Below are 25,385 nucleotides of genomic sequence, written 5' to 3'. Positions count from 1 at the left end.
GAGTCCCATGGACTGCAAGAAGATCAAACCTCTCCATTCGGAAGGAAATCAGCCCTGAGTGCTCCCTGGAAGGACAGATCCTGAAGCTGAGGCTCCAAGACTTTGGCCACCTCATGAGAAGAGAAGACTCCCTGGAAAAGACCCTGAAGTTGGGAAAAATGGAGGGCACAAGGAGAAGGAGACGGCAGAGGACGAGATGGCTGGACAGTGTTCTCGAAGCTACCAGCATGAGTTTGACCAAACTGCGGGAGGCAGTGAAAGACAGGAGTGCCTGGTGTGGTCTGGTCCAGGGGGTCACGAAGAGTCGGACACGACTAAACGACTAAACAACAATTTGTCTCAAATCAGGAGTCTCTACTGGAGATGGCCTTGAGGACTAGCGCCTTGACTACCATCTGCATGCCAAACAAATGCCCAGCCGCCAAGCCCCTACACCTCTGTAAGGAGACAAGGTGACCTGAATTCTCCCTCACCCTCCTTGCTACTATTTCCTCTTTCCCTGCCCGTATGTTTTCATTTCCCTGTCCTTGAGATTCAGTGACTCAGCCCGCAAGAAAAAAACAGCCGTCATTTGTCATTTTCTGTTTGGACTTTTTGATTCACCCAGAAACACGGTTGAGCTCTGAGGCATCGGCTGAGTGTTTCTGGGCGAGGGCTGCAAACAAACAAAGGGAATGTTTCTCGGCCGGGCAAACAAGGGGCGGGGGGGAGCTTCACCTGTTGGATTTCTGCCTGCCTGGCCACTATTGTTTTTTTAAAATCCTTTTAAGGGCAGGATCCAATTCACGCCGGGACGTGGGTGGCGCTGTGGGTTAAACCACAGAGCCTAGGACTTGCCGATCAGAAGGTCGGCGGTTCGAATCCCCGCAATGACGGGGTGAGTTCCCGTTGCTCGGTCCCTGCTCCTGCCAACCTAGCAGTTTGAAAGCACATCAAAGTGCAAGTAGATAAATAGGTACCGCTCCGGCGGGAAGGTAAACGGCGTTTCCGTGCGCTGCTCTGGTTCGCCAGAAGCAGCTTAGTCCTGCTGGCCACATGACCTGGAAGCTGTATGCCGGCTCCCTCGGCCAATAAAGCGAGATGAGTGCCGCAACCCCAGAGTCGGTCACAACTGGACCTAATGGTTAGGGGTCCCTTTACCTTTACCTTTAACAACTCACGCCAGGCATCTCAGCCTCGGAAGACCAAGAAACCTCGCCCGTTTTCAGGACAGCCCTGTTGTGCAAACGGCACTCTGGATATGCTCAGAGGACGCTTTCCTGCTTGGTCTCTGCTTACACCAGGGGTCGGCAAACTTTTTCAGCAGGGGGCCGGTCCACTGTCCCTTAGACCTTGTGGGGGGGCGGACTATATTTTGAAAAGAACGAATTCCTATGCCCCACAAATAACCCAGAGATGCATTTTAAATAAAAGGACACATTCTACTCAAGTGTACATTCTACACACTGATTCCTGGACTGTCCGCAGGCCGGATTGAGAAGGCGATTGGGCCGGATCTGGCCCCCGGGCCTTATTTTGCCTACCCATGGCTTTCACCTACTAGATTTGCTTCCCTCCAGCATGCGAAACAGAGGTGAGCTCTTCCTAAAGAACAGCTAAGAATCCGGCCCTCATTTTTCAAGGGAAGCTGCTTTCTGTGAAGGCAAACTACTAATCCATTATCTCGGTATTAGCTACACTGGGCCCTTCTCCCTGCCCAGCCTACATCTGGTGCCTTCTGCATGGAAAACTCCCTCTTTTTAAAAACAAAAAGACAAAACTCTAGTCCTCAAGTTGATTAACAAAGGGCTGGTTTAAACAGAAACAGAATCCTAGAATCCTAGAATTGTCAAGTTGGAAGGGACCACCAGGGTCATGTAGTCTAACCCGCTGTAATGCAGGAATTTTTTTTTTGTCCAACTCAGGATTCGAACCTGCAACCCTGAGATGAAGAGTCCCTTGCTCTGCCAGCTGCAGAAGGGGTCTCGTACAGAGTCAGACCATGAATGCGTCTAGTTCGGTGATGTCAGCGCTGGCTGGGATTTTGCTGTCCTGATGCAGAAGATGAGCTATTGGAAGGGGGCGGCGGACAGGGGAGAATTCTGAGTAATGGGTTGATGACGACTGAGTCACAGGGGGGTCAGAGGCCAGCTCAGCGCATGAGCAATCCCCTCAGCAGCCTGGCCCACCCGTGTGGCTTATGCGGCGACCAAGACTGCTTTGGGACACCTGTCAGCTTGCATTCGGCACACATTTCTAGTAATGGGGAGCCACCACTAAAAAGGCCCTGGTGGTGACTCTCTGGGGCTGCCGGACCCCCACTAGGCATGATTCACAAGAATGGAATGTCTAGTTGCCTTTGGGGGGGGGCGTAAAACAGCTCTAAAGTCCTATTTGTCAAAGCTGGCTGTTTGAGAACTGAAAGAATAAAAGTCCCTTGATCCAGGGACAGACCACATATTTATTGACCTCTCTTTCTTAATGGTGACACGGCCCATTCATAACTTAAGAATATTCTTCACAACCCTGAGCAGGGCAGTGGGTTGGGGAAGCGAAGACAAGCGATGACAATTCACAATAACGTCCTTCATCGCTTCCCGCTCCGGCTGCACAGAAGCAGCATTTTGGTTCCTGAAATTCGTAAGATAAAATATAAAATATAAGGGGTAGAATTCTACAGGGTGGGGTATTAGTGTGTGGAAACGGTCCCGATCCAAGGATCCCCAGGCATGCACCTCCAGGTGGCAGAGATCTCACACGCCATCCTGGCACTCGGGCATCTTCACCCGTTCGCAAGTGGGCTGATATCCTGGCTTGGCAGATTTCAAAGGCTGGGTCCCTCTAAGTCTAGCATCCTGTCCTCACAGACCTGATAATCTATTACAGTGGTCCCTTGGTTCTCAAACGCCTTGGTACTCAAACAACTTGGAACTCAAACACTGCAAACCCGGAAGTAAGTGTTGCGGTTTGCGAACTTTTTTCGGAAGCCGAACGTGCTCCGTTTTGAGTCTTACGCTTCCGATCAGAGTGTGACGCTGAGGTCTGTCTCTTTTTGCTATTTATTTTGCGTTTTTGTTTTTGCGGCTCTTTTTCGTTTTGTTTTTGTGACTGCGTGGAACCCAGTTCAGCTACTGATAGATTGATTGTGTGACTGCAGTACATTGTTTATTGCTTTCGTTTTATGGATCAATGGTCTCGTTAGATATTAAAATTCATGTTCAGTTGGTGTTTTAGGGGTTGTTTTTAAAAGTCTGGAACGGATTAATCTGTTTTGCATTACTTTCTATGGGAAAGCGCGCCTTGGTTTTGGAACGCCTTGGTTTTGGAACGCACCTGGAACGGATTAAGTTTGAGAACCAAGGTACCACATTAATATTATTATGGGGTGGAATGAGGACAGACGAACTGCAATATCTGGGTTGGGTATATTTAGCCTGAAGAGGCGATAGCATATCTGAAAGACTGTTGTCACATGGGAGATGGACCCAGACTATTTTTCTGCCGCTCCAGAGGGGAGGACCCAAACCGATGGATTCTGACAGCAAATGAGATTCCCATAAGAGCCACTCAGCGGTGGAACAGAGTCCCTTGAAAGGCAAAGATCTCTCCTTCCTTGGACAACAGAGGTTGTGTGGCCAGAGAGGGATTCTTTAGCTGCAACTCCTGCATTGCACATAACTGCATTGCATATAAGGGATGCGGGTGGTGCTGTGGGTTAAACCACAGAGCCTAGGACTTGCCGATCAGAAGGTTGGCGGTTTGAATCCCCGCGACGACGGGGTGAGCTCCCGTTGCTCGGTCCCAGCTCCTGCCAACCTAGCAGTTCGATGGCACGTCAAAGTGCAAGTAGATAAATAGGTACCACTCTGGTGGGAAGGTAAACGGCGTTTCCGTGCACTGCTCTGGTTCGCCAGAAGCGGCTTAGTCATGCTGGCCACATGACCCAGAAGCTGTACGCCAGCTCCCTCGGCCAAGAAAGCGAGATGAGCGCCGCAACCCCAGAGTCGGCCACGACTGGACCTAATGGTCAGGGATCCCTTTACCTTTACATGAGAGAGGGGACAAGGGTGGCGCTGGGGGTTAAACCACAGAGCCTAGGACTTGCTGATCAGAAGGTCGGCGGTTCGAATCCCCACGACGGGGTGAGCTCCCGTTGCTCGGTCCCAGCTCCTGCCAACCTAGCAGTTCGAAAGCACATCAAAGTGCAAGTAGATTAATAGGTACCACTCCAGCGGGAAGGTAAACAGCATTACCTTTTACCTGCATTGCACGGGGTTGAGCTGGATGACCTTTGGGGTTCCCTTGCAACTCATAAGGTTGTCTGGTTTGGGGGCCTGTGGCAGGACGCCGAGGGGGAAGCATGGAGCGGCCGCCACGGGCAACTGGCCCAGAAAGAGGGAGGGAGGGAGGGAGAGGGAGAGATTGAGAGTGGCAGCCAAAGTCTGGCAAGCGGCCGTCTATGCTCAGTGTTGCGTCAGCGTCGGTGTGCAAATCCCTTTGCTGAGTCTGCAGTGCTCAGCAGGGCTCTTTTCTCTCTCATTCTTTCCCTCCTCCTCCTCCCTCCCTCCTCCTCCTCCCTCTCCCAAGCCCCACCCAGCATAATGTGACTGTCAGCCCTTGGGTTCTGTGTGGGATAAAAACTTTTCGCGCACCTCCCGAACATTTCATTTAATAAAAAAAAAACCAACGCAAAACCGCAGCGCTGCTGGCTGGAAGGAGGGAGAGACTCGGCTGAGCACCACAGGCAAAGCGGACGACGCCTCTGGAGAAGGATTACATACATATTTTTCCTCCCTCTTTAAAGGGAAGGGGCGAGATTCACCTTGTGCTTTTTTCTTCTTTTTCCCTTGCCACATCCGCAAGAAAGGATCTTTTCCTCTCCCGAAGGGTTTCCCCGCCACGTGAGGACCTGCCAACCCGTCTGGAGACAAAGGATACAATTTTCCGCTTTGGGGAGAAATTTCCTGAAAGGGTTTTTTATTTCGTTTTCGGGGAGCGATTCGGCGGAGAAGGCGGCGTCTCCTGGCGGATTTTGGTGAGTCCCTTTATGGCCCGACGCGGTTTGGGTTCTCTCGTAAGGAGATCCTTTTCCCCACACCCCACACCCGGTGGGGCCCGTCCGTGCCTGGCTCTTGCTCCTCCGGGGTCGAATCCTGCGCCGCTTCGGCAGTTCCTTCCCCCACCCATTCCCACCCCCCATCTCGAAGGGAAATGCTTTACAAGGGGCTCCTCTCCAAACCGGCTAGACAAAAGAGTTCCCAGGGAAACGTCTGGCCTCGCTCAAACCTCCTTTCCGTGGATCACATTTCAGAAGATCCCTTTGACATTTTCCATGTCGTCGCTGGGGCTTCTGTGAGGAGAAGGGGTAGGGGGGTGGGGGCAGGCAGGCAGAAATCAAAACCAGTCTTTCCACCAAGAAAAATCCGTCAAGCGTTTGAGTTCCAATTGCCACTGCGGCTGTGCGTTTTTACGCACGCACTGGTCTATCGAACAGACAGACTCACGCGGGTCTATTGTACACGAACGCACGTCTGTTTCGTGCACACACGGGTCTATCTCTCTCTCTCTCTCTCTCTCTCTCTCTCTCTCTCTCTCTCTCTCTCTCTCTCACACACACACACACACACACACACACACACACACACACGTCTGCCTTACAAGCACACAGAGCGTCAATTCACACACACCCGTAACCCATGAGACTTGCTTCAGAGAGTAAGCTTGCAAAGCGCGCGCCGCCGTGGAGCTTACTCCCGAGTAAGCGGGGAAAGCGCCTCAGATCGGGCCTCCTGAAGTCCCACGAACTAGCAGCCAAATGGATCTTTGCATTTCTCTCTCTCTCTCTCTCTCTGCCCCCCCCCCCTTTATAAAGAAATTTCACCGGGTTATCGGGAAGGCTCTCCGAAGGATACCCTGATATTTTTTTGGAGAGGGGGCTCTTGCGGAGGGCGGGGGGGGGAGGAGACTCACACCATTCATCAAAAGCTCCTTTCTTTTGCATCCGAGTCCCCCCCCCCCCGCCTCCTACCCGCCCTTGCCGTGTTAGAGAGAGGCGAAAGCCAAGGACTCCTCAAGAATAATCTTCTGTTCTTGTGGATAAGAGACTCAGCCAAATTCCGGGGTGGGGTGCGGGTGGCCCCCTCCGCCCAAACAAGATTAACCCCCCCAATACACACCACTAGAAAAAATATATATATTCAGCATCCATTTATCCTGTTTTAAGTGCAGATGCAGAGAGCCCTGTGGTCACGAGAGACCAAAACCATTTGGGATTTTATTGGGGCGCGGGGGTGGCGAGAAAAATAATAATCGTCCTGGTCTGATTGTTCTGTCGGGGGTGCCCAAAAAGAGATCCTTGTTTGCTCTTTAGCTTTCCCAACACAGCCCAGCCTAAGCTCCGTTCCTTGAGGGCTAGAGGCTTAATTCACACGCACACGGGTGTTTCTCGGGAAGCTGCAAAACTGCAAAATTATTTGAACAATTTTCGGGTTTGTGTGGGTGGGTGTTTTCTTCATGGTGGGGGGTTGTTATAACGCCGCCTCTCTCCTCTTGTCTTTCCGTGGACTTAGCTGTCCATCTACGGAAATGGAAGGCAAATTTGTGCCTTGAATCCATGAAACGGGGTGGAAAGAAAACCACTTTTGGGGGAAAAAATTAAGATATGGGAACTCGAGTCCGTAATCTAACTGGCTTATTTTTTCAAGACGGAAGGGCATCTCCCATTGCTCGATTCAGCTGTGGGGTTTGGGGGGGGGGCCGGATTTTTGCTTTGCCAAAAACTGGGGAGGCGGAGGAGCCACACAAACCCTACAGAGGACCCACACCCTGAAATGTATTCTGCCCACGTAGATATTCCTCTCCGTGCGTCTCCCACCCGCTCGCATTGTTAACGCTGCCCATTCATCTGGTCTCCCGTTCCCCCCGCCCTCTTCCTCTTCCCACCCCGTATTTCTATAACCCGATCAAAGGGGGGGGGCTACTTTAGCCTCCAAGGACACAAGACCCCCCTTATGCCTCGAGGGCGCCCCTTCCAGGAAGGGTTGCTGGGCTCATATGTCACAGTGGGGAGGCTGGGAACCCGCAGAGAGTGTGGCAGCACCTTAATTTCGGTTCTGGAAAGGGGCAGGGGCTCAGCCCCCACCTGGCTGACCTAAGCACCCTGCACTTTGAACCCCAGCCGCATGAGAACCACCATTGTTTGCTCCCGGCCAAATGCAGTCTGTTTGTATTCAAAAGCCTGCAAGAAAACTAGACCTGTGTTTGGATAGTAGTGGAGAATAGCCTTGGCCCTGTGTGTGTGTTTGTGTGTGTGTGTTGTTTTCCAGACTTTATTTCTTATTTTTATTCATTGCATTTATACGGCACCTTTCTCAAGGTGACGCGGGTAGCGCTGTGGGTTAAACCACAGAGCCTAGGACTTGCCGATCAGAAGGTCGGCGGTTCGAATCCCCGCAACGACGGGGTGAGCTCCCATTGCTCGGTCCCAGCTCCTGCCCACCTAGCAGTTCGAAAGCACGTCAAAGCACAAGTAGATAAATAGGTACCGCTCTGGCGGGAAGGTAAATGGCGTTTCTGTGTGCTGCTCTGGTTTGCCAGAAGCGGCTTAGTCCTGCTGGCCACATGACCCGGAAGCTGTACGCCGGCTCCCTCGGCCAATAAAGCGAGATGAGCGCCGCAACCCTGGGGTCGGCCACAACTGGACCTAAAGGTCAGGGGTCCCTTTACCTTCTTCTCAAGGTAGAGCACCTAGTTCTTCGCCTCCTCATTTAATCTCCAAAAACAACCCTGTGAGGTGGATCAGGCTGAGAGGCAGCGGCTGCCCCCACCCCAAGCCCCTCAGCTCCGTGGCTGAGCGAGGTTTCGAACCCTGGTCTCTCCCAGCCTAACCACCACACCGCAATGGCTCTCTGTTGTTCCAGGCAACCATTGCGACTGCCTCTTTCGCGAGCCTGTTGCGCCCATTGCACACACCTGTTCCACTGAGGCACCGGGTTTCCTTTCCCTGCTGAAATAAGCCAGAGTACTCCCTTATCTAATAACCTTCGTGGGAGAAAGAGGAGAGGCTGGAGGCTGGGATCTCTTCGCTCTGAGGACTTCTGGAGGTGGGAAGTATCGCATAAATCTTTCCCTGCGCCTTTGGTTAAGAAAGGAGGCGAGTGGGCGAGCCAAGAATGTGTCATTCGGGCAATCGGGTTCGTTTTATTTTCTTTTCCCCCTCCAAAACGCCCTGTGCGGTTGGCAGAGGTTGTTGAGGAGTACGGCACAGGGCACCCTCCTGCCTCACTGCTTTCGGGCCCACGCACACCTTGAGCGCCGGGGGGGGGGCAAAGCCGCGACGACGCTCTGCGGAAGGTCGTTCGCGCTGCTGGCAACGGTGGGGCTGGCATGGCCCCCTTTTGCCAGGCGTCGCAAGCTTCCGGGTGGCTGGGGACTCCTCGTCAGAGACAAAGAGCCCGGTGTGACCCAGAAGCTTGCTCTTAGGCCAAATAGGTGCCAATCTTCCACGTACGCTGAGTGTGGCACTCGCAGCCTGCTAGGACCTCAGGCATACTAGGCCAAAGTTGGGGGCAAAGGGAGGGTCTCTAGAATGGCTAGGAGGTCTTCCTCACGCGGTAGCCTTCTGTTCCTGCGAGGTAGGACCGGTGTAAAAAAGCACTCTCCCATGGGGATAGGGGTGGCATTTCCCGGCTTCTGTGTTTTCCGCTTAACTCTTTCCACGCCTTCCAGCGGTGGCAGTGTACATCCCATAATTCTCTTGCTTCCCTTTATTTTGCCGAATAAGGATCTCTCTCTTTCTGGCCTGCCTTGCAGATCTGCACCCCACATTTAAAGCACATTCAGCGCCACACAAAGAATCGTGGGAACTGTAGTTCCAGGGCGCTGGGGATTGAGGCTTGGTGGCGGAGCAAACTGCAGTTCCCAGAATTCTTTGGTGGGGGGGGGGTCGGGTGCTTAAAATGCACAGGGCAAGGGCCTTTGTTTTGGAATCTCTCCGCAATGCCTTTCCTCAACAGCAAACGGCACTCTGCACATGCCCCTTTTCCTTTCGCCCAGCTGAGCCCGCTTTGGACTGAAGAGAGCAGAGCCCTGTGACATATTCAGGCGTAGATTTATTTGGGTAGGTGAGCATCTCTTGCTCCCAACCCCTTGCAAGCCTTTTCCTGAAAGGGCACTCACTACGTGTTAAACCCCAATACGCAGAGTTAAAGGTAAAGGGACCCCTGGCCATTTGGTCCAGTCGTGACCAATCTGGGGTTGCGGCACTCATCTCGCTTTATTGGCCGAGGGAGCCGGCGTACAGCTTCCAGGTCATGTGGCCAGCAGGACTAAGCCGCTTCTGGCGAACCAGAGCAGCGCACGGAAACGGCGTTTACCTTCCCGCCGGAGCGGTACCTATTTATCTACTTGCACTGGCGTGCTTTTGAAATCCTAGGTTGGCAGGAGCTGGGACAGAGCAACGGGAGCTCACCCCGTCATTGCGGGGATTCGAACTGCCAACCTTCTGATCGGCAAGTCCTAGGCTCTGTGGTTTAACCAGAGTTAGGTTTAAGCAGGCCCGTTGAAATTAAAGGACTTAAACCAGCCATGCCCGTCAATTTAAACCTGTGAGTAGGAATTAGATATATGACTTGGGTATTTTGGATCTTTAAAAAATCTACCTCCCTCTGAAAAACAGGTCAAAAGGGGGGGGGACATTATTCTTTTAAAAACATCTGCATCAAAGATGTACCGTTTTTGCTTATGAAACTCTCTTAAGCAGACATATAGCCCCCCCTTTTAAAAAAAAATTCTGGGATCGCCCAAGGCGGTTCACCACCACAGAGGGGATTTCAGCCCTTTGGCCCGGCCACCCCTTGTGTCTCCCCACCCCCAAATATGCCTTAACCCCCCCAAATGCACCTATTGTTCCTGGGGCTTTGAAATCTCCCCTTTCTCCACCAGGGGGTGCCCTTGCTTTGCTGGCTCAAACCAGAGCCGCTCCAGATCCCCATTCTGTTTTGGCTGACCATAAGACAACAGAGCGGAATAATGTCCTTGCCCGTTCAGGACCCAAAGGGGCTTTGCTCAGCACAGACAGGATCAGGCCACCCTTCAGCAGCTTCATAAGCTTCCCAAAAAGAAGAGGGAGGAGGCGTTGGGGGGGAAAAAACCCCCAAAATCTCTCCATCACTGTGCGTCACGACCTCAAAGGACCCCAGATTTTAAACCTGTGGGTGTCAGATTATAGATGACATGGCTTCGTAGGGGTTCCTCGTCATCTTGCTGCTTGCGTTCGTCTCTTCCACCAAAACCCACCTTTCCTAGAGAATAATTTTCCCCCTGCTGGTAAAATTGTTCCGGTTGTCTCTAGATCACTCCAACTCAGTTTTCTTAAGAAGTGTGCATGTGCAGGAAAGCTCACGCCAATAACAAACTTAGTTGGTCTCTAAGGTGCTACCTTAGACGCGGGTGGCGCTGTGGGTTAATTCACAGAGCCTAGGACTTGCCGATCAGAAGGTCAGCGGTTCGAATCCCCACGACCGAGTGAGCTCCCATTGCTCCTGCCAACCTAGGAGTTCGAAAGCACATCAAAGCACAAGTAGATCAATAGGTACCGCTCCGGCGGGAAGGTAAACGGCGTTTCCGTGCGCTGCTCTGGTTCGCCAGAAGCGGCTTAGTCCTGCTGGCCACACGACCCGGAAGCTGTACGCCGGCTCCCTCGGCCAGTAAAGCGAGATGAGCGCCGCAACCCCAGAGTCGGCCATGACTGGACCTAACGGTCAGGGGTCCCTTTACCTTTACCTTTAAGGTGCTACTGGAAGGAATTTTTGTTCTGTTTTGTTTCAGTTTTCTTACGTTATCCTGGGCATCTGCAGAGCTGGAGGGGGGGCTGCCGTTTTATCTAAGACCCCCGGAGCCCATGTGCACTCTGCGTTTAAAGTGGTTATCGCAACATTTTAAATAGTCCTCGCAAATACCGTATTTTTTGCTCTATAAGACGCACCAGACCACAATGCGCACCTAGTTTTTGGAGGAGGAAAACAAGAAAAAAAATATTCTGAATCTCAGAAGCCAGAACAGCAAGAGGGATCGCTGCGCAGTGAAAGTAAAAGACACAGTAAAAGGCAGTTTCCTATGTCCCCATCAGCCCCAGACAAACCTAGACAGCATCTTAAAAAGCAGAGACATCACCTTGCCAACAAAGGTCCGTATAGTTAAAGCTCTGGTTTTCCCAGTAGTGATGTATGGAAGTGAGAGCTGGACCATCAAGAAGGCTGATCACCAAAGAGTTCATGCTTTTGAATTCTGGTGCTGGAGGAGACTCTTGAGAGTCCCATGGACTGCAAGAAGATCAAACCTCTCCATTCTGAAGGAAATCAGCCCTGAGTGCTCACTGGAAGGACAGATCCTGAAGCTGAGGCTCCAAGACTTTGGCCACCTCAGGAGAAGAGAAGACTCCCTGGAAAGACCCTGATGCTGGGAAAGATGGAGGGCGCAAGGAGAAGGGGACGACGGAGGACGAGATGGGGGGACAGTGTTCTCGAAGCTACAAACATGAGTTTGACCAAACTGCAGGAGGCAGTGGAAGAGAGAAGGGCCTGGCGTGCTCTGGTCCAGGGGGTCACAAAGAGGCGGACACGACTAAACAACAACAACAAAAAGAGTTTTGATTTATTTAAAGCATCCCTTTCTGCCCCTAACAGGAAAGTTAAGATGAGGAAGTATTTCTGGATGCAAAGCAGCCGGGTTTGGCGAAGGAGAAGTGCAAGCTTGCGGGTATTAACAGAGTGCTGGCGACGAAGAGCCCTGTGAAACCGCCAAGCATGCCTGTTCTGTACACCAATTAGTCCCAGCAAAGGAACCCCCATGTTGCTCTCATTTGGGGAGCTCAGCTCAGCAACCACTAGATTGATTTGATCGCTTTATCAACATAAGGTAAAGGTAAAGGGGCCCCTGACCATTCGGTCCAGTCGTGGCCGACTCTGGGGTTGCGGCTCTCATCTCGCTTTACTGGCCGAGGGAGCCGGCGTACAGCTTCCGGGTCATGTGGCCAGCAGGACTGAGCCGCTTCTGGCGAACCAGAGCAGCGCACGGAAATGCCGTTTACTTTCCCGCTGGAGTGGTACCTATTTATCTACTTGCACTTCGTGCTTTCGAACTGCTAGGTTGACAGGAGCAGGGACCGAGCAACGGGAGCTCACCCCGTCATTGCGGGGATTTGAACTGCCAACCTTCTGATCGGCAAGTCCTAGGCTCTGTGGTTTAACCCACAGCGCCACCCACGTCCCATGATAGAGCTCTACTTTTTAAAAAATGGTTCTGGGACCCTACAGTTCTGTGGGGCACAGATGTATTTATTTCTGATTAACTCTGCAAAAGCAGAGGGGACTGCAGTACAGGGCTGTTGTATTATTTTGTTGCAGGGGAATAATTTGGGATTAATTAATAACGAGTAGGGATTGGGTTTGTCTGGATACAACCAGGAAGCCGGTTTTCCCCTTCTGGACTTCCGTGTATTTGCACGAGAGGTTTAGCAGAACCAACTCTGCGCATGCTCAGAGGCACTGTTAATCAGTGAATACTCATTCAGAACAGGTCTTAGGGGCAAGACCTTGATCGGGGAGTTTAGGGTGGGTGGGTCAGTGAGCAAGGGAATATTCTGCAAGGCTCTATCAGTCTGGATAGACAGAAATGGGAAGACATGAAAAGGAGGGGAGTCAGTTTTGAGTTTTCCTCGCCAGATGTCTCCTGAAAAAAACCTAATTATAAATACCCCTTGCTCAAATGTGGAAGGCATGTGAAGAATTTCAAGTTACCCTGTGAAAACTCAAACTTTCTCCTCCCCCAAATGAATGGGACAGGGAGGGCATTCCTTAATAACAATAATAATAATATAATAATAACCACTTTAAAACAACTATCATAATTTCAATTATCCCGGTCTTCATAAATCAAGACAATAAATAATGCCTGTTTACAAGAAATAAATAAAGGAGAATTATATTTCCAGTTTTTGAGTACCTAGTCCCGGCTGGGGTTTTTCCCGTGATGGTAATGTCAAGTCGCTCTCATTCAGATGAAACCACACCCTGACCAGCTGACCAGTTCAGTTGGGGCCATTCTGTAGTGACCACGCCTATAGGATTAACTTTCTAGCATTTTGCTGTGATATATCCCTGTGGAGTGAGTCCTATTTTATGTTGCGAACTGCCCTGAGATTTACAGATGTCGGGTGGTTAATAATAATAATAATAATAATAATAATAATAAAATAATAATAATTAATAATAGTCAGACGTACAGTGGTACCTCGGGTTAAGTACTTAATTCGTTCCGGAGGTCCGTTCTTAACCTGAAACTGTTCTTAAGCTGAAGCACTACTTTAGCTAATGGGGCCTCCCGCTGCCACACAATTTCTGTTCTCATCCTGAAGCAAAGTTCTTAACCTGAAGCACTATTTCTGGGTTAGCGGAGTCTGTAACCTGAAGCGTATGTAACCAGAAGCGTATGTAACCCGAGGTACCACTGTACTTGGTTCATAATTTTGAGTGATTTGAGTTTCTGCTTTTTGATATAGATACCGTTTTGTCTTTTGATACCTCGTTCACCTCTTTGTGGGGCTCTTCGTCCAGTTAAAGGTAAAGGTATCTCCAGTACTCCCAGGTGCCCACTTGCCTCTTAGGTAAAGGTAAAGGGACCCCTGACCATTAGGTCCAGTTGTGGCCGACTCTGGGGTTGCGGCGCTCATCTCACTTTATTGGCGGAGGGAGCCGGCGTACAGCTTCCGGGTCATGTGGCCAGCAGGACTAAGCCGCTTCTGGCGAACCAGAGCAGCGCACGGAAACGCCATTTACCTTCCCGCCAGAGTGGTACCTATTTATCTACTTGCACTTTGACGTGCTTTCGAACTGCTAGGTGGGCAGGAGCAGGGACCGAGCAACAGGAGCTCACCCCGTCATTGCGGGGATTCGAACCGCCGACCTTCTGATCGGCAAGCCCTAGGCTCTGTAGTTTAACCCACAGCACCACTCGCGTCCCAATTTGGTCCAATTAGCAATGTACAAATAATATTGTTAATAACAGTAACAAACTGATAATAACATAATAATATGTATTGGCCTGGTCGTACGCAAGAAAAGCTATACTAAATCTTTAAAAAAACTTGATGCAATATTGCTATTGTAAATTGCACGCTATTATCGTTACTTATTGATATTATTATTAATTTATCATCATCACTTATTACATTTATATACCATTCTTCCTCTGAAGCTCTTTGTGCACCTCAGGGCTCCAACCCTTCCCTTTTAAAAAAAGAAAAACCCACTATTTTTCTTTCTTTAAAAAAGCATTAATTAGGACAAAAAAGACCGACGCTCCTGCGTCCTTGCAATTAACATCCTCCCCATTTGGGCTTCTATATAATCTATCTATAAATCCATATGTGTGTGTGTGTGTGTATAAACAGTTATAGATATCTACATATACATCTATCTATCTATCTATCTATCTATCTATCTATATATATGTGTGTGTGTGTGTGTGTGTGTGTGTGTATATCTATATATTTATATATAGATATATATATATTTATATCTATATCAATATATATACACACACAGTACAATCGATCTCACACACGTCTCATTCTTTAATACTGTAACGTTCTTTGTTGTAGGAAGAATATATTATGAATGGCCCTTTAAAAAAAAAGATCGGGGAGGGGGAGGAAATAGGGGGGCCGGCTCTTACCCCTCCCCCTCCAAAAAAAAAAGGCGTGTGGGCGGAGAAGGGGGGGTTTAAAAAAAAACCTCCATCTTGGCCCCTCCCCCTATGGCTTGATGGCGCGGGGCATCCGGTCTCCCTTTCCACGTGGGGGGAGAGCCGCCCGCCGGCCGTCATTGGGCGTCTGGGCGTTCGGAGGGCTGGGATTGGCTGGGGGGGGGAAAGAGCAGGAGAAAAGGATGAATGGGGAGGGGAGAGAGGCTCCGCCCCCCTTTGGAACGTTGATACATTATAACTTTCGCTCGGCGCCGCCGCCCCGCCCCCTCCCTCCCTCTCTTTCTCATTCTGGCTCTTCCCCTCTTTCATCTCCTCCTCCTTTCTTCTGCGCTGGTTAGTTTCAAGCCAGACCTCGGGAGGAGCAGCCCTGGCGGCGGCGGCGGCGCCGGCTGCTTCGCTGCTCCGTCTGTGTGGCCGCAAGTTCGAGCCTCAGGTGGGGAGGAAATAATTTAAATATATATATATATATTTAAAAGCCTTTTAAACTATATTTCAACCAGGAGACAGGTTTTGGAGGGGGGGGTTGTGTGTATGTTTTTTTACAAAGTCGCCTTCCCATTGTCTTTTAAGTGGGAGGGGAGAACTGATGGTGAGTTTTGGGGGAGGAGGACAAAGGACGTCGCCTCCCTACGCGATCTTTGCACGCGAGCGGCGGCGTGGGGCGGGGGGGGGGGCGGGGGAGAGAGAAAGAGAGAGCGGAGAGGAGGACGTCTGGAAAGCTTGCATTCGGATTGACTCCGGCGTCGTGTGAACGCTCGAAGCGGAGTCGCTCCGGTTTCTCGCGGGAAGCGCTCCTTTTGTCTGACCCGCGTCTCCTTTTCTTCCCCAACCCCCACCCCCCAAAAAACTCTAGGTAATCGAATGGACCACCAACCCACCCCCAGGAGCTGCAGCCGGGGGCCTCCAGCCTGCGACGCCGTTCAGAGCGAGCCGTCCATGAATGTACTCGTTCACACGACCACCGGGGCCCGGTATGAGCTGTCTGTGCCCGTGGAAGAGACGGTGGAAGGTCTGAAGCGGCGCTTGTCCCAGAGGCTGAAGGTCCCGCGGGAGAGGCTGGCGCTGCTGCACAAAGAAAGGTAATTACACGTGTACGCGCGCGCGCGCGTGTGTGTATTATATTGCTAATTCCCCCTTCCTTTTACTTTCTTCCTCCCCATCCCGAATACCCGTGTAGAGGAGCTAGGCTTAAATCGGGAGCTCGCAAAGGGAGCAAGAAGTTCGGGTTGCAGCCTGCGAAGTTTTACTCGGGAGTAGACCCGCTGACGCTAACAGAGCGTCTCCGTGTCGGGTGGTTGTGAACCCTGCTCGGGAGGAGACCCGTGGGAAAGGGATGTGCCCGAGTTCGCTGCGTTCGGTTGGGGGGGGGTGTACGAGCTCTACACGGGAGTAGACCTATTGGAAGGAATGGGCTTGAAGCTGCGCGCCCCTTTAATTGCACAGGGTCAGATCCGGAGGAGAGCTTGGGCTCCAGCGCCTCGCTTTTCGACCTGCATCCCGGAGCCCGAGGCGTTGTTCTACTCGGGAGTAGGCTTCTGCAGCTGTATGCAAGAGGGCTTAATCCCAGAGCAAACAGGGCCTGGTGGGATCTGTGTGTGTGAGGGTTTGGGGTGGGGAAGAAATGGTCTACTCGGGAGTAAGCTCAGCCGGGAAGCTTCGCCGTGCAACTTTTTTCAGAAGGGCAGGAAAGTGTAGCGGATCGCGCTCAGAGTAGACCCGTTGAAATGAGTGGAAGTGAGTTGCAGACTTGGGTCCGTTCCTTTCAATGGCTGGATTTCGGGCAAAAATAAAAATAAAAATCATGTCTTCTGCTTGCTTTTGTGGGGTGGGTGTGTTTGCACCCGTGTTCACACGTATGACACACTCGTGGCCCTCCCCGCTTTTTATACATCCCTGCTATAAACCTGTCTTTTGATACGTGTTGGTGCATATTTGCCTAAAATCGCCTAAAATGTATATATATTGTCGGGTTCCTTTGATAGCACCAGACTAGGATGTGTAAAAGGGGTGTGTTTATAAAAGAGATTCCTTCAGCCTAGATCTGGTGTGTCCCCAAAATATTTATTGTCCCCAACTAGCCCCCATTTCCATTTCTCCCCCTGTTTATGAACGGGGGGGGGGGTGTCTCGAAAAACCACACTTTTAAATTACAATTTCCTTGAGATATTTGGTGAGGATATTTGTGTGGGTCCTTGCATGGGATGGCTGGGTTTTTTTCCGGGGGGGGGGCATATTCATACCTATTCCCCCCCCCCCCAGGAAAAAAATCTGTCCTGGCCCTTTTTTTTTTTTTTTTTGCTTCCCACAAAAGGGTTTGTCTGGGGCATAGCTGTAAATTCTCAATGTGGCCCCCAAATCTACCTGCCCCCCCCAAATCCTGGCCTCCTGTCCTTTGTTCGGAAGGTTGATTCTTGCAATTGCAGGACGCGCCCCCCCCCAATATACTCCCGTCTCTGTGCAAACCGTACCTGCTTAAAAATCAATCAATCAATATTTGAGCATCCCTACGTTGCAGGGAATCCGAAACATTGTATTCCCATTTTTAAAAATTTATTTATTTGTAATTATTACAGAGGATTTGTGGAAATCTAATTGCAACAGTAGCTTATAAAGGTTCTCCTCCTCCTCCTCCTCCTCTCTCTCCCTTTGTTTAACAAAATCTCAGCTTTGTTAGGGTAGAGAAAGGCAGATCAGTTCCTAAGATGCAAGGAAACGTTGCCTTTATGTGAGCAGCCCTTGAGGGGGAAGGCAATCTCCCCCCCCCAGATTTGTCTATCTTCCCTCCCACCCCCTGTCTGATCTGCTTTTTATTATTTTTTTAAAGCATAAATCTCCAAAAAAATGCATTTTTATGTTCTCCCTTCTAGGTAAAAGTAGGGGACATTTCAAACTTAAAAATCAGGTGCCCCCACTCAAAGGGAACAGTAATGTCATTTTATTCTATATTTTCCCCTTTAGGTACTGGGCCTTGCAATATAATGTGGGGGGGAGCCCCCCTTTTTACAACCATAAATGTATCGCTTGCTGTCTCTCCCCTTGGAAAAATATGGCCATTTCTCTCTTCAGATACAATGGGGTTTGTTTTGTTTTTTTGCAATGAATGAATGGATAAAATAATCTACCCAGATCTGTCGCTGAAATCGTCTGGCAGAGTGGGTTTGTGCAAAGAGATAGTTGCTTGACGGATGACTGCGGAATACCAGCTGCCCTGTGTCTGGGGTGTGTGTGGGGGGAGAGACTGACATTATATTGTGTTTACATAAAAGGAGCGGAAAGGGGAGAGGCTGAAGGAAGACACTCCCCATTCGTAAAAAAAAGAAAAATACTGAAAAGACGAATAATCTGAGGTTCTGAAAGCAATTTAATTACCATTTGTATTTTTTTTTAAAAAAAGTAACAATGCGTTATCCCTCCTCCTTCCCTCTCTTTCTCTCCCCCCTGCTCCCCCCCCCAAAAAATATCCTTTTAGTCGACTTAATTCGGGCAAACTTCAAGATCTGGGCGTTGGAGACGGGAGCAAGTTGACTCTGGTGCCAACGGTGGAAACTGGCTTAATGGTAAATAAGTTTCGTTTATTATCTCCCCAGCATCAGGAGGAGCCAAGATGCGGCGCCCACCGGGTGCTTTGAACTATAACTCCCATCTGCTGCAACTGGGTGTGTGTGAATGGCCAATGATTATGGGAGCTGTAGTCTGAAGGCGTTGAGTATGGCGATGGATGTCTTAGTCATCCGCTAAGGCAGGCAAACTTGGCCCTCCAGGTGTTTTGGGACTACAACTCCCATCGTCCCTGACCACTGCTCCTGTGAGCTAGGGATGATGGGAGTTGTAGTCCCAAAACATTTGGAGGGCGGAGTTTGCCTATGCCTGCTCTAAGGAACCAAAGCTAAAAGAATCCCTGGCAGACGGCTACCCAAACTCTGCAGAAACTAGTAAAATTCTGCGTGCTTTTTTGGTCTGGCCCTGCACACCTCTGCCATGCGGCCCCCGGAAGATTGGCCCTGGGCCCATTAGTCCCCCGGCTAGGAAAAGGTTCCCTAACCTTTAATTTAATTGTTGGAGACCCTCTGCAAGCCTCCCCCCTTGGGCTCATTTCCTTCTTGCTCGCCTATAGGCGATTCGGAATGCTCTGTAGGCGACTAATAATAATAATATAATAATAATTTATTATTTATACCCCGCCCATCTGGCTGGGCTTCCCCAGCCACTCTGGGCGGCTTCCAAAAAAAATATTAAAATACTGTAATACATCAAACATTAAAAGCTTCCCTGAACAGGGCTGCCTTCAGATGTCTTCTAAAAGTCTGGTAGTTGTTGTTCTCTTTGACATCTGGTGGGAGGGCGTTCCACAGGGAGGGCGCCACCACCGAGAAGGCCTTCTGACTGGTTCCCTGTAGCTTTGCTTCTCGCAGGGAGGGAACCGCCAGAAGGCCCTCGGAGCTGGACCTCAGTGTCCGGGTAGAACGATGGGGGTGGAGACGCTCCTTCAGATATACTGGACTAGGCAAAGTGTCGATTTTTGGAAAAAGAGATTTATCTTATTTTCCTTGTTTCTCCCCCCAAAAACCCACCTTCTACAGTCGCAAGCATCCAGACCGGAGCAGTCCGTAATGCAAGCGTTGGAAAGTTTAACAGAAACTCAGGTAAGGACATTTTCGGCTCGGGACGTGTGTGTGTCTGTGAAAATTTCTCCCAAAATCTTATTTTGTTCCATTGCCTGAAATCGCCCTGCGAGGACTACAGGGCTTGGTCAGTGGCGGCCTGCCTCAGCCCTGGTGACCTCCAGATCTGGAAATGCCTGGTTTTCCTAAAAATTTGGACCCCCCCCCCCATTTAAAATAAGGATTTCAAAACAAAAACAAGCTCCGCTTCTCCCTTTGGGTAAAACTTCCTTCTTTCCTTTCGGGTCACTTCCCTGATCGCCGCCATATTGACTTGGGAACTTTAGTGCGGTTAATTTTGTAGCTCGATTGTACATCTTCTCCTTTTCCTTTCCCCAATCTGTGGTCCAGGACATCTTTGGTTCCGTGTGTATTTTATTTTATTTATAGATTTGACGTATCTTTAATACATCTTTAATTGTCGCCATTTATCTTGCTTCCCTCCCCTCCGTGAGGGTCTTAATTTATTCCTTGTTAAATTGCATCTCCTTAATGACCTTTAATGTACATATTTTATGTACGCTGTGCTATTTTTACCTGTTAGCCAGCTTTGGCCGGGGAGGGAGGGATAAAAATAAAAAAATCCAGAAAATCCTGGGAGTTATAGTTTAAGCACTCTGAAACTACAGTTCCCAGAATTCTTGGTGCACCGTGACTGCTTTAAATGTAGAGGGATGGAACTTGAGAAGGGGGAGTGACTGCTTTGTATGATCTCGTTTTTTCGTGAGGCTTAAAGGCCATAGAGTTGAAGGAGGAAGTAGGAAAGAGTGCCGCTCTTTCCCACTTCCTCTTTCATCTCTATGGGCTTTTTGAGGCTCTGGATGAATTGCACCAAATCTGAATTTTCGTTTTATTTTCGCCTGATCTGGTGGACGGAGGGCAGAAGGGGCTAGAGGGAGGTGTTGCCGTGGGGCTTGCTCTAAAAATGCAGATGCGTCTGTGGGGGCCTGATAAGTTGGCAACCGCTGCCTTTAGAGAGAACCTAGAAGCCTAGCCTTTTGATGGATTTAACTGAATCCTGTAAGGGAAACTTGAGACTATTAAAGGTGTGGATTTGTCTCCCACATCACGATGGGCTTTCAGAGCTGGGGGGTTCAGGACCCTTGGAAAGCTAGGGTTGTCATTAATAATAATAATAATAATAATAATAATAATAATAATAGTTAATAATAATATTTGAGGAGTCTTCAAGGAAGGCTGCTTAACACTGATTTGGGTTGGTAATCCTTCAAAGCTAGAAGAAAAAGGCAGCGGGATGAGGGTCTCTCAGCTATAGGTCTACTCCGAGTAGGGCTAACATTGCACATGGCTCATGGCATTCTAAATTACCTAAATGAGTCCTGGTCTGTTGGTCTTCCACGGCGAATGGATCTAAATTGCTCTCAAAAGAAAATTGTGGCAGGCCAGGAATTGGGCCATGGGGTTGGGTGAGAAATATCTCCCCTTTATGGCCCCCCCTTGCAAGCAAAGAAGTTCCCTTCATCTGCCAGCTGCCACTGTTTCATATCTCTGGCTTTGTCCTTCGCCATTAGTCTGCTAGCCACAGAAATGAACGAGCAGAACCGGCCGCAATTTAAAACACATCACAAAAGGAAAAAGCATTGGGGAGGGAAGAGGAAACCAAGCGGGCACCGATTCTTAAAATGGCTAAGGTCTTGTTGAACTTAATGGATAAGGTGAACTGGGGGGGGGGCTCCGTGAATTCATGGGGTGGGGGCAGCCTACTCTGTGAGTACAACATAGCTGGATGAAAACCTATTGTTTTATAATCCTTGTGTGAGCAAAACGTGCATTTTGATAATGTGATTTAAAATCAAGGTGTGAGCCCCTTTCCAGTCGTCCTGTCCCCCCCCCCCCCGCAGCCCCAATAAGTAAAAAGCATTCTCACAATAGCAAACCGGACACCTGTCATTTAATTTCAATAGACCCACAACTTGTAGTATTCACCCAGTTTGGGGTGGTTTTTCTTGTTGTTTGCGATTATTCCCCAATGCCAGATTCACCAGAGCATTTATATCACTTCTAAGGCGCCTCGAATTTACTACGTGGTTCGCAGGGTTTAAAAAAACTAAAGGTAAAGGGACCCCTGACCGTTAGGTCCAGTCGTGACCGACTCTGGGGTTGCGGCGCTGATCTCGCTTTACTGGCCCAGGGAGCCGGCGTACAGCTTTCAGGTCATGTGGCCAGCAGGACTAAGCTGCTTCTGGCGAACCAGAGCAACGCACGGAAACGCTGTTTACCTTCCCGCTGGAGCGGTACCTATTGATCTACTTGCACTTTCAAACTGCTAGGTTGGCAGGAGCAGGGACCGAGCAACGGGAGCTCATCCCGTCACGGGGATTCGAACTGCCGACCTTCTGATCGGCAAGTCCTAGGCTCTGTGGTTTAACCCACAGCGCCACCTGCGTCCCTTAAAAAAACTAGGCCCACGTTTATTTTTTTTAAAAAATGAATGTATACTAGGGCAATGTTGTGGGACGGCCACTTAATTATTATTATTATTATTTTGTCTCCTGCCCAAGCGCAGAGAGGCTTTTGGCTGGCGGAGGGGAGAGAGATTTGGGGTGCAGAGTAGCAGCAAGGGGGGGTTGAAAGAGTCCAATTTCTCCTTCCTCTCCCCCCCCTCCACCCCACAGCCTGATCATTATATGGAGAAGAGAGGGGCGGGGAATTTTGATTTATTTGCTGCGCTCTTTCTCTCTCTCAGCCCTCGTGAGAGTAGGAGCCTCGGGAAGAGGCAAGGGTGGAATTTGAGGGGGGGTTGGCCTATTGATGGCAAGGGGGGGTTCACGCCAAGAATGCATGCATTTTTTGTGGGGGGGAGCTGAGCCGAGTGGCAGCCGGCCATCTGTTTCTGATGGGTCTGGCTTTGATTATTCTGGCTGCTGCTAAACCCACATTCCTTCCTCTTTGCGGAGACTTTTCTCCTGGTAGCAAAAAAATGTCTGGGGGGGTTGGGGGTGCGGAGGGTGGCCGGGTTTAAAGGCTTGCCCTTGGCTTCCTCTGAAGTTTTGATGCTGGCCTGGCATTGATTTCGAAGTTTTTCTCCATTGAAGTGAATGGGTCTTAGTTGTGTCACAACAGCTGTGCTGAATCAAGCCCAATGGTTTTGGCGCAGAATCCTGGCCAGCCACATGCTTTCCCTTTAATTTCGAGCCTTGTATGCATTTAGTACACGTTATTTATTTTATTTTATTTGTATGCTGGGTCTGACTGGGTTTCCCCAGCTACTCTGGGCGGCTCCAAACAGAATATTATAAACACGACAAAACGTTAAAAGCTGCCCTAAACTGTCTTCAGATGTCTCCTAAAAGTCAGATAGTTGTTCATTTCCTTGACATCTGGCGGGAGGGCGTTCCACAGGGCGGGCGCCACCACCGAGAAGGCCCTGTGTCTGGTTCCCTGTAACCTCGCTTCTCGCAGGGACGGAACCATCCTAAGGTCCCAGTCTGGGTGTCAGCCTTAAAATGCAACTTTGTAAAACAACTTTGAAACCGTGAAAATTGCCATTTCGTGCATCTCTCTTCATAAATATTCATTCTCTGTTTAGTGGGTCGATATTATTCGTCGCTGTCTTCGTATTGTGAAAGGTTGCATTGTTTTTAATGTTGTGAACCGCTCTTGAGATCTATGGGGCCATAAAGAAATTTAATAAGTAATAAAGCTCCCTAGAATCTGTCACATGTCCCCTGTATATGTGTGTATGTGCATGTATATACCGTATTTTCCGGCGTATAAGACAACTGGGCGTATAAGACGACCCCCCAACTTTTCCAGTTAAAATATAGTTTGGGATATACTCGCCGTAGAAGACTACCCCTCTTCCAATGCACACCAAATAATAATAAAAAAAAACAGTCTCCAGTCCAGCTTGGAAATCCGCTCCACTTCCCAGTAGCCGGGGGCTTCTGGGGCCAATTTTCAAGTGTATTTCTGCTTCATCTTGGTGTCCTCTGATTTAATTTGCTGTCGTTTTATTCTTTGGTGGGGAGTTGCTGCCGGAGCTGCTGTAGCCGGCATATAAGACGACCCCTGACTTTTGAGAAGATTTTCCTGGGTTCAAAAGTAGTCTTATACACCAGAAAATACAGTATATCTATGGATCTCTGTCTATATGGCAAGCTCTGCCCCCAAAAGCTTGCAATCTTTATGGATATTATTTAAAAACAAACACACACACACACGAGAGGAAAGAGAGTTGGGGAGGGAAGAGGAAACCAAGCAAGCTCAAGGCACCAAACCGCTTCTGCGTTCTTCCTAGGACAGGGAAATGGTGGCGGGGTGTGTGTGTGTGTTGAACCTCTCCTCTCCCCCATTCCCCCTAGCAAACCTCTTTTTTGCATAGCTTTTCCACAGAAGGGAACGCCCAGCTACTGTCCGGGTATTTACTTGGGGTGGGGAAGAAAGAGACACAAAACTCGGAAGCCCCACCCCTCATTCATCCTGCGGCTGTTCTGCTCGCCTCAAACGGCTGTCCGCTTTCCTTCTGCTAAAAGCAGAAAAATCTGCTTCCTCGGATGTTTGGGGTGGGTCTTACGAAAGATCTGACGCCCTTTCCTGAGATCCGGCTGCAGGGCGGGTGGCTGAAATCTCTCGCTTCCGTTCGTTGAGAGACGGGTGTGTGTGTTTTGTTTAATTACTGTTGCTGCGTTCTCCAAGGCAGCGCTCCCCCACAACAGCCCTGCGAGGTAGATTAGGCTGGAGGGGGTGCAATTGTGGGGGGTGGGGTTTGAACCCCAGTCTCCCACGAGTTCCCCGTCCTCTAAATCCTCAGCGAGGTCGGCCGGGCCGAGAGAGCCAGCGCCTGCCCTGAGATCACCCATTCAGCTCCATGGCCAAGTGGGGACCATAGCTGTCAAGCGTCCCTTATTTGGTGGGGCAGTCCCTTATCCCAGCGCCATGTCCCGCTGCTGTCCCTTATTGATAGATGTCCCTTAAATAAGCTACTGAAGGTAATGGGGCCCTTTCTATGTCCAGCTGTCCTTTGTCAACAACAAATTGTTGCTGTTTTTTTTGTGTTGAATATATGCTATATGGTAATTAATGGACCTAATAGGTATCTAAAGCCATTCTCACGCAACAAAATATGTATTTTATCAAAGTAATTGTTGATCCCTTATTTTCGAGGCTGCTGATCCCTTATTTTCGAGGCTGCTGGTCCCTTATTTTCAAATCTGTAAGTTGACAGCTATGGTGGGGATTCGAACCCAGAACCTAATAGTAGTATTACCCTGCTGAGAATCTCCGCGTTTACAAGCCTGTGTGGGTTTGCTCGGCCGAAATCATAACCTCTCCTGGGTTGCGTTTTGGTTTTGAGGATGGGCGCCATTTTTGGTGAGGACGATGTTGTTGGACTACAACTCCCATCATCCCTGAGATCTGGCCTTGCTAACTAGCTAGGAGTCGTAGTTCAACAACACACAGGTTGAGAAAGCCTGGTTTGGACGGAGTAACGCTTTGCTAAGCTTCCTGTTCCTTCCTGACATTGGGTGTTTTCTTTGTGTGTGTGTTTATTTTCTTTGCAAGGGGTGGGGTGGTCTAGGAAGTCTGGGGGGGCGCCCCTCCAGTGATGCGTGCCACCCTCCTCTCAGGGAGGGCGCCAACCGCCCGCCCCACCCACCCACGGAGCGTGGCCGCGGTGCCACCCTCCCCGAGCGGCGGGGAAGCGGGCAAGGCCAGGGTTACCTCGGGCCAAGTTTTCTGAACACGTCGTCGGAGAAAGGAAGAATTCGGTGTACTCTGAGTCATCTCTGGTTTCTGGGAACTGGGGCTCAGCTCTTGAGTTGGATTCAGAGGCAATCAATTTATATTTCTGCCTTCAGAAGGCTTTCTGAATCCAAGCAGGAAAATAATATTTTTTTTTCCTTTTCGGATGGTTGGCACAGAAGAACGTCTCTCTCTTTCTCTCTCTCTCTCCCCCCTCAACCCAAACCCATTGCCATCTCTAGAGAACATGGAGTTGGGTTTTTGTCTGTGTGTATC

At 49.8% G+C, this 25,385-nt stretch overlaps 1 protein-coding gene and 1 long non-coding RNA gene across 3 annotated transcripts in view; both read left to right on the top strand.

The window, feature by feature from the left end:
* The window catches only part of LOC310753645, a 120,394-nt gene that overhangs the window by 59,333 nt on the left and 35,676 nt on the right, over positions 1 to 25,385 (top strand). The window contains exon 2 of the long non-coding RNA XR_014543418.1: positions 11,175 to 11,248. This is a non-coding gene — a long non-coding RNA (uncharacterized lncRNA). The remainder of the gene's footprint in view (positions 1 to 11,174; positions 11,249 to 25,385) is intronic.
* Positions 4,468 to 25,385, top strand: part of MIDN (midnolin) — a 47,260-nt gene continuing 26,342 nt past the window's right edge. Inside the window, exons 1-4 of one of the 2 annotated variants that reach the window (XM_083594693.1) lie at positions 4,468 to 5,014; positions 15,596 to 15,821; positions 18,212 to 18,299; positions 19,323 to 19,385. In XM_083594693.1, coding sequence (XP_083450819.1) covers positions 15,604 to 15,821; positions 18,212 to 18,299; positions 19,323 to 19,385 — 369 coding nt within the window. In that variant the 5' untranslated portion in view covers positions 4,468 to 5,014; positions 15,596 to 15,603. Of the gene's footprint in view, positions 5,015 to 15,003; positions 15,176 to 15,595; positions 15,822 to 18,211; positions 18,300 to 19,322; positions 19,386 to 25,385 lie in introns of those variants that run through there. The other variant, XM_083594694.1, reaches the window with a different exon arrangement.

This window comes from Podarcis filfolensis (genome assembly GCF_964270895.1).
Source record: "Podarcis filfolensis genome assembly, chromosome: 18".
NCBI classification, from domain to species: domain Eukaryota; kingdom Metazoa; phylum Chordata; class Lepidosauria; order Squamata; family Lacertidae; genus Podarcis; species Podarcis filfolensis.
The sequence above is the reverse complement of the archived record's forward strand: the minus strand, read 5'-3'. Positions and strand labels throughout refer to the sequence as shown.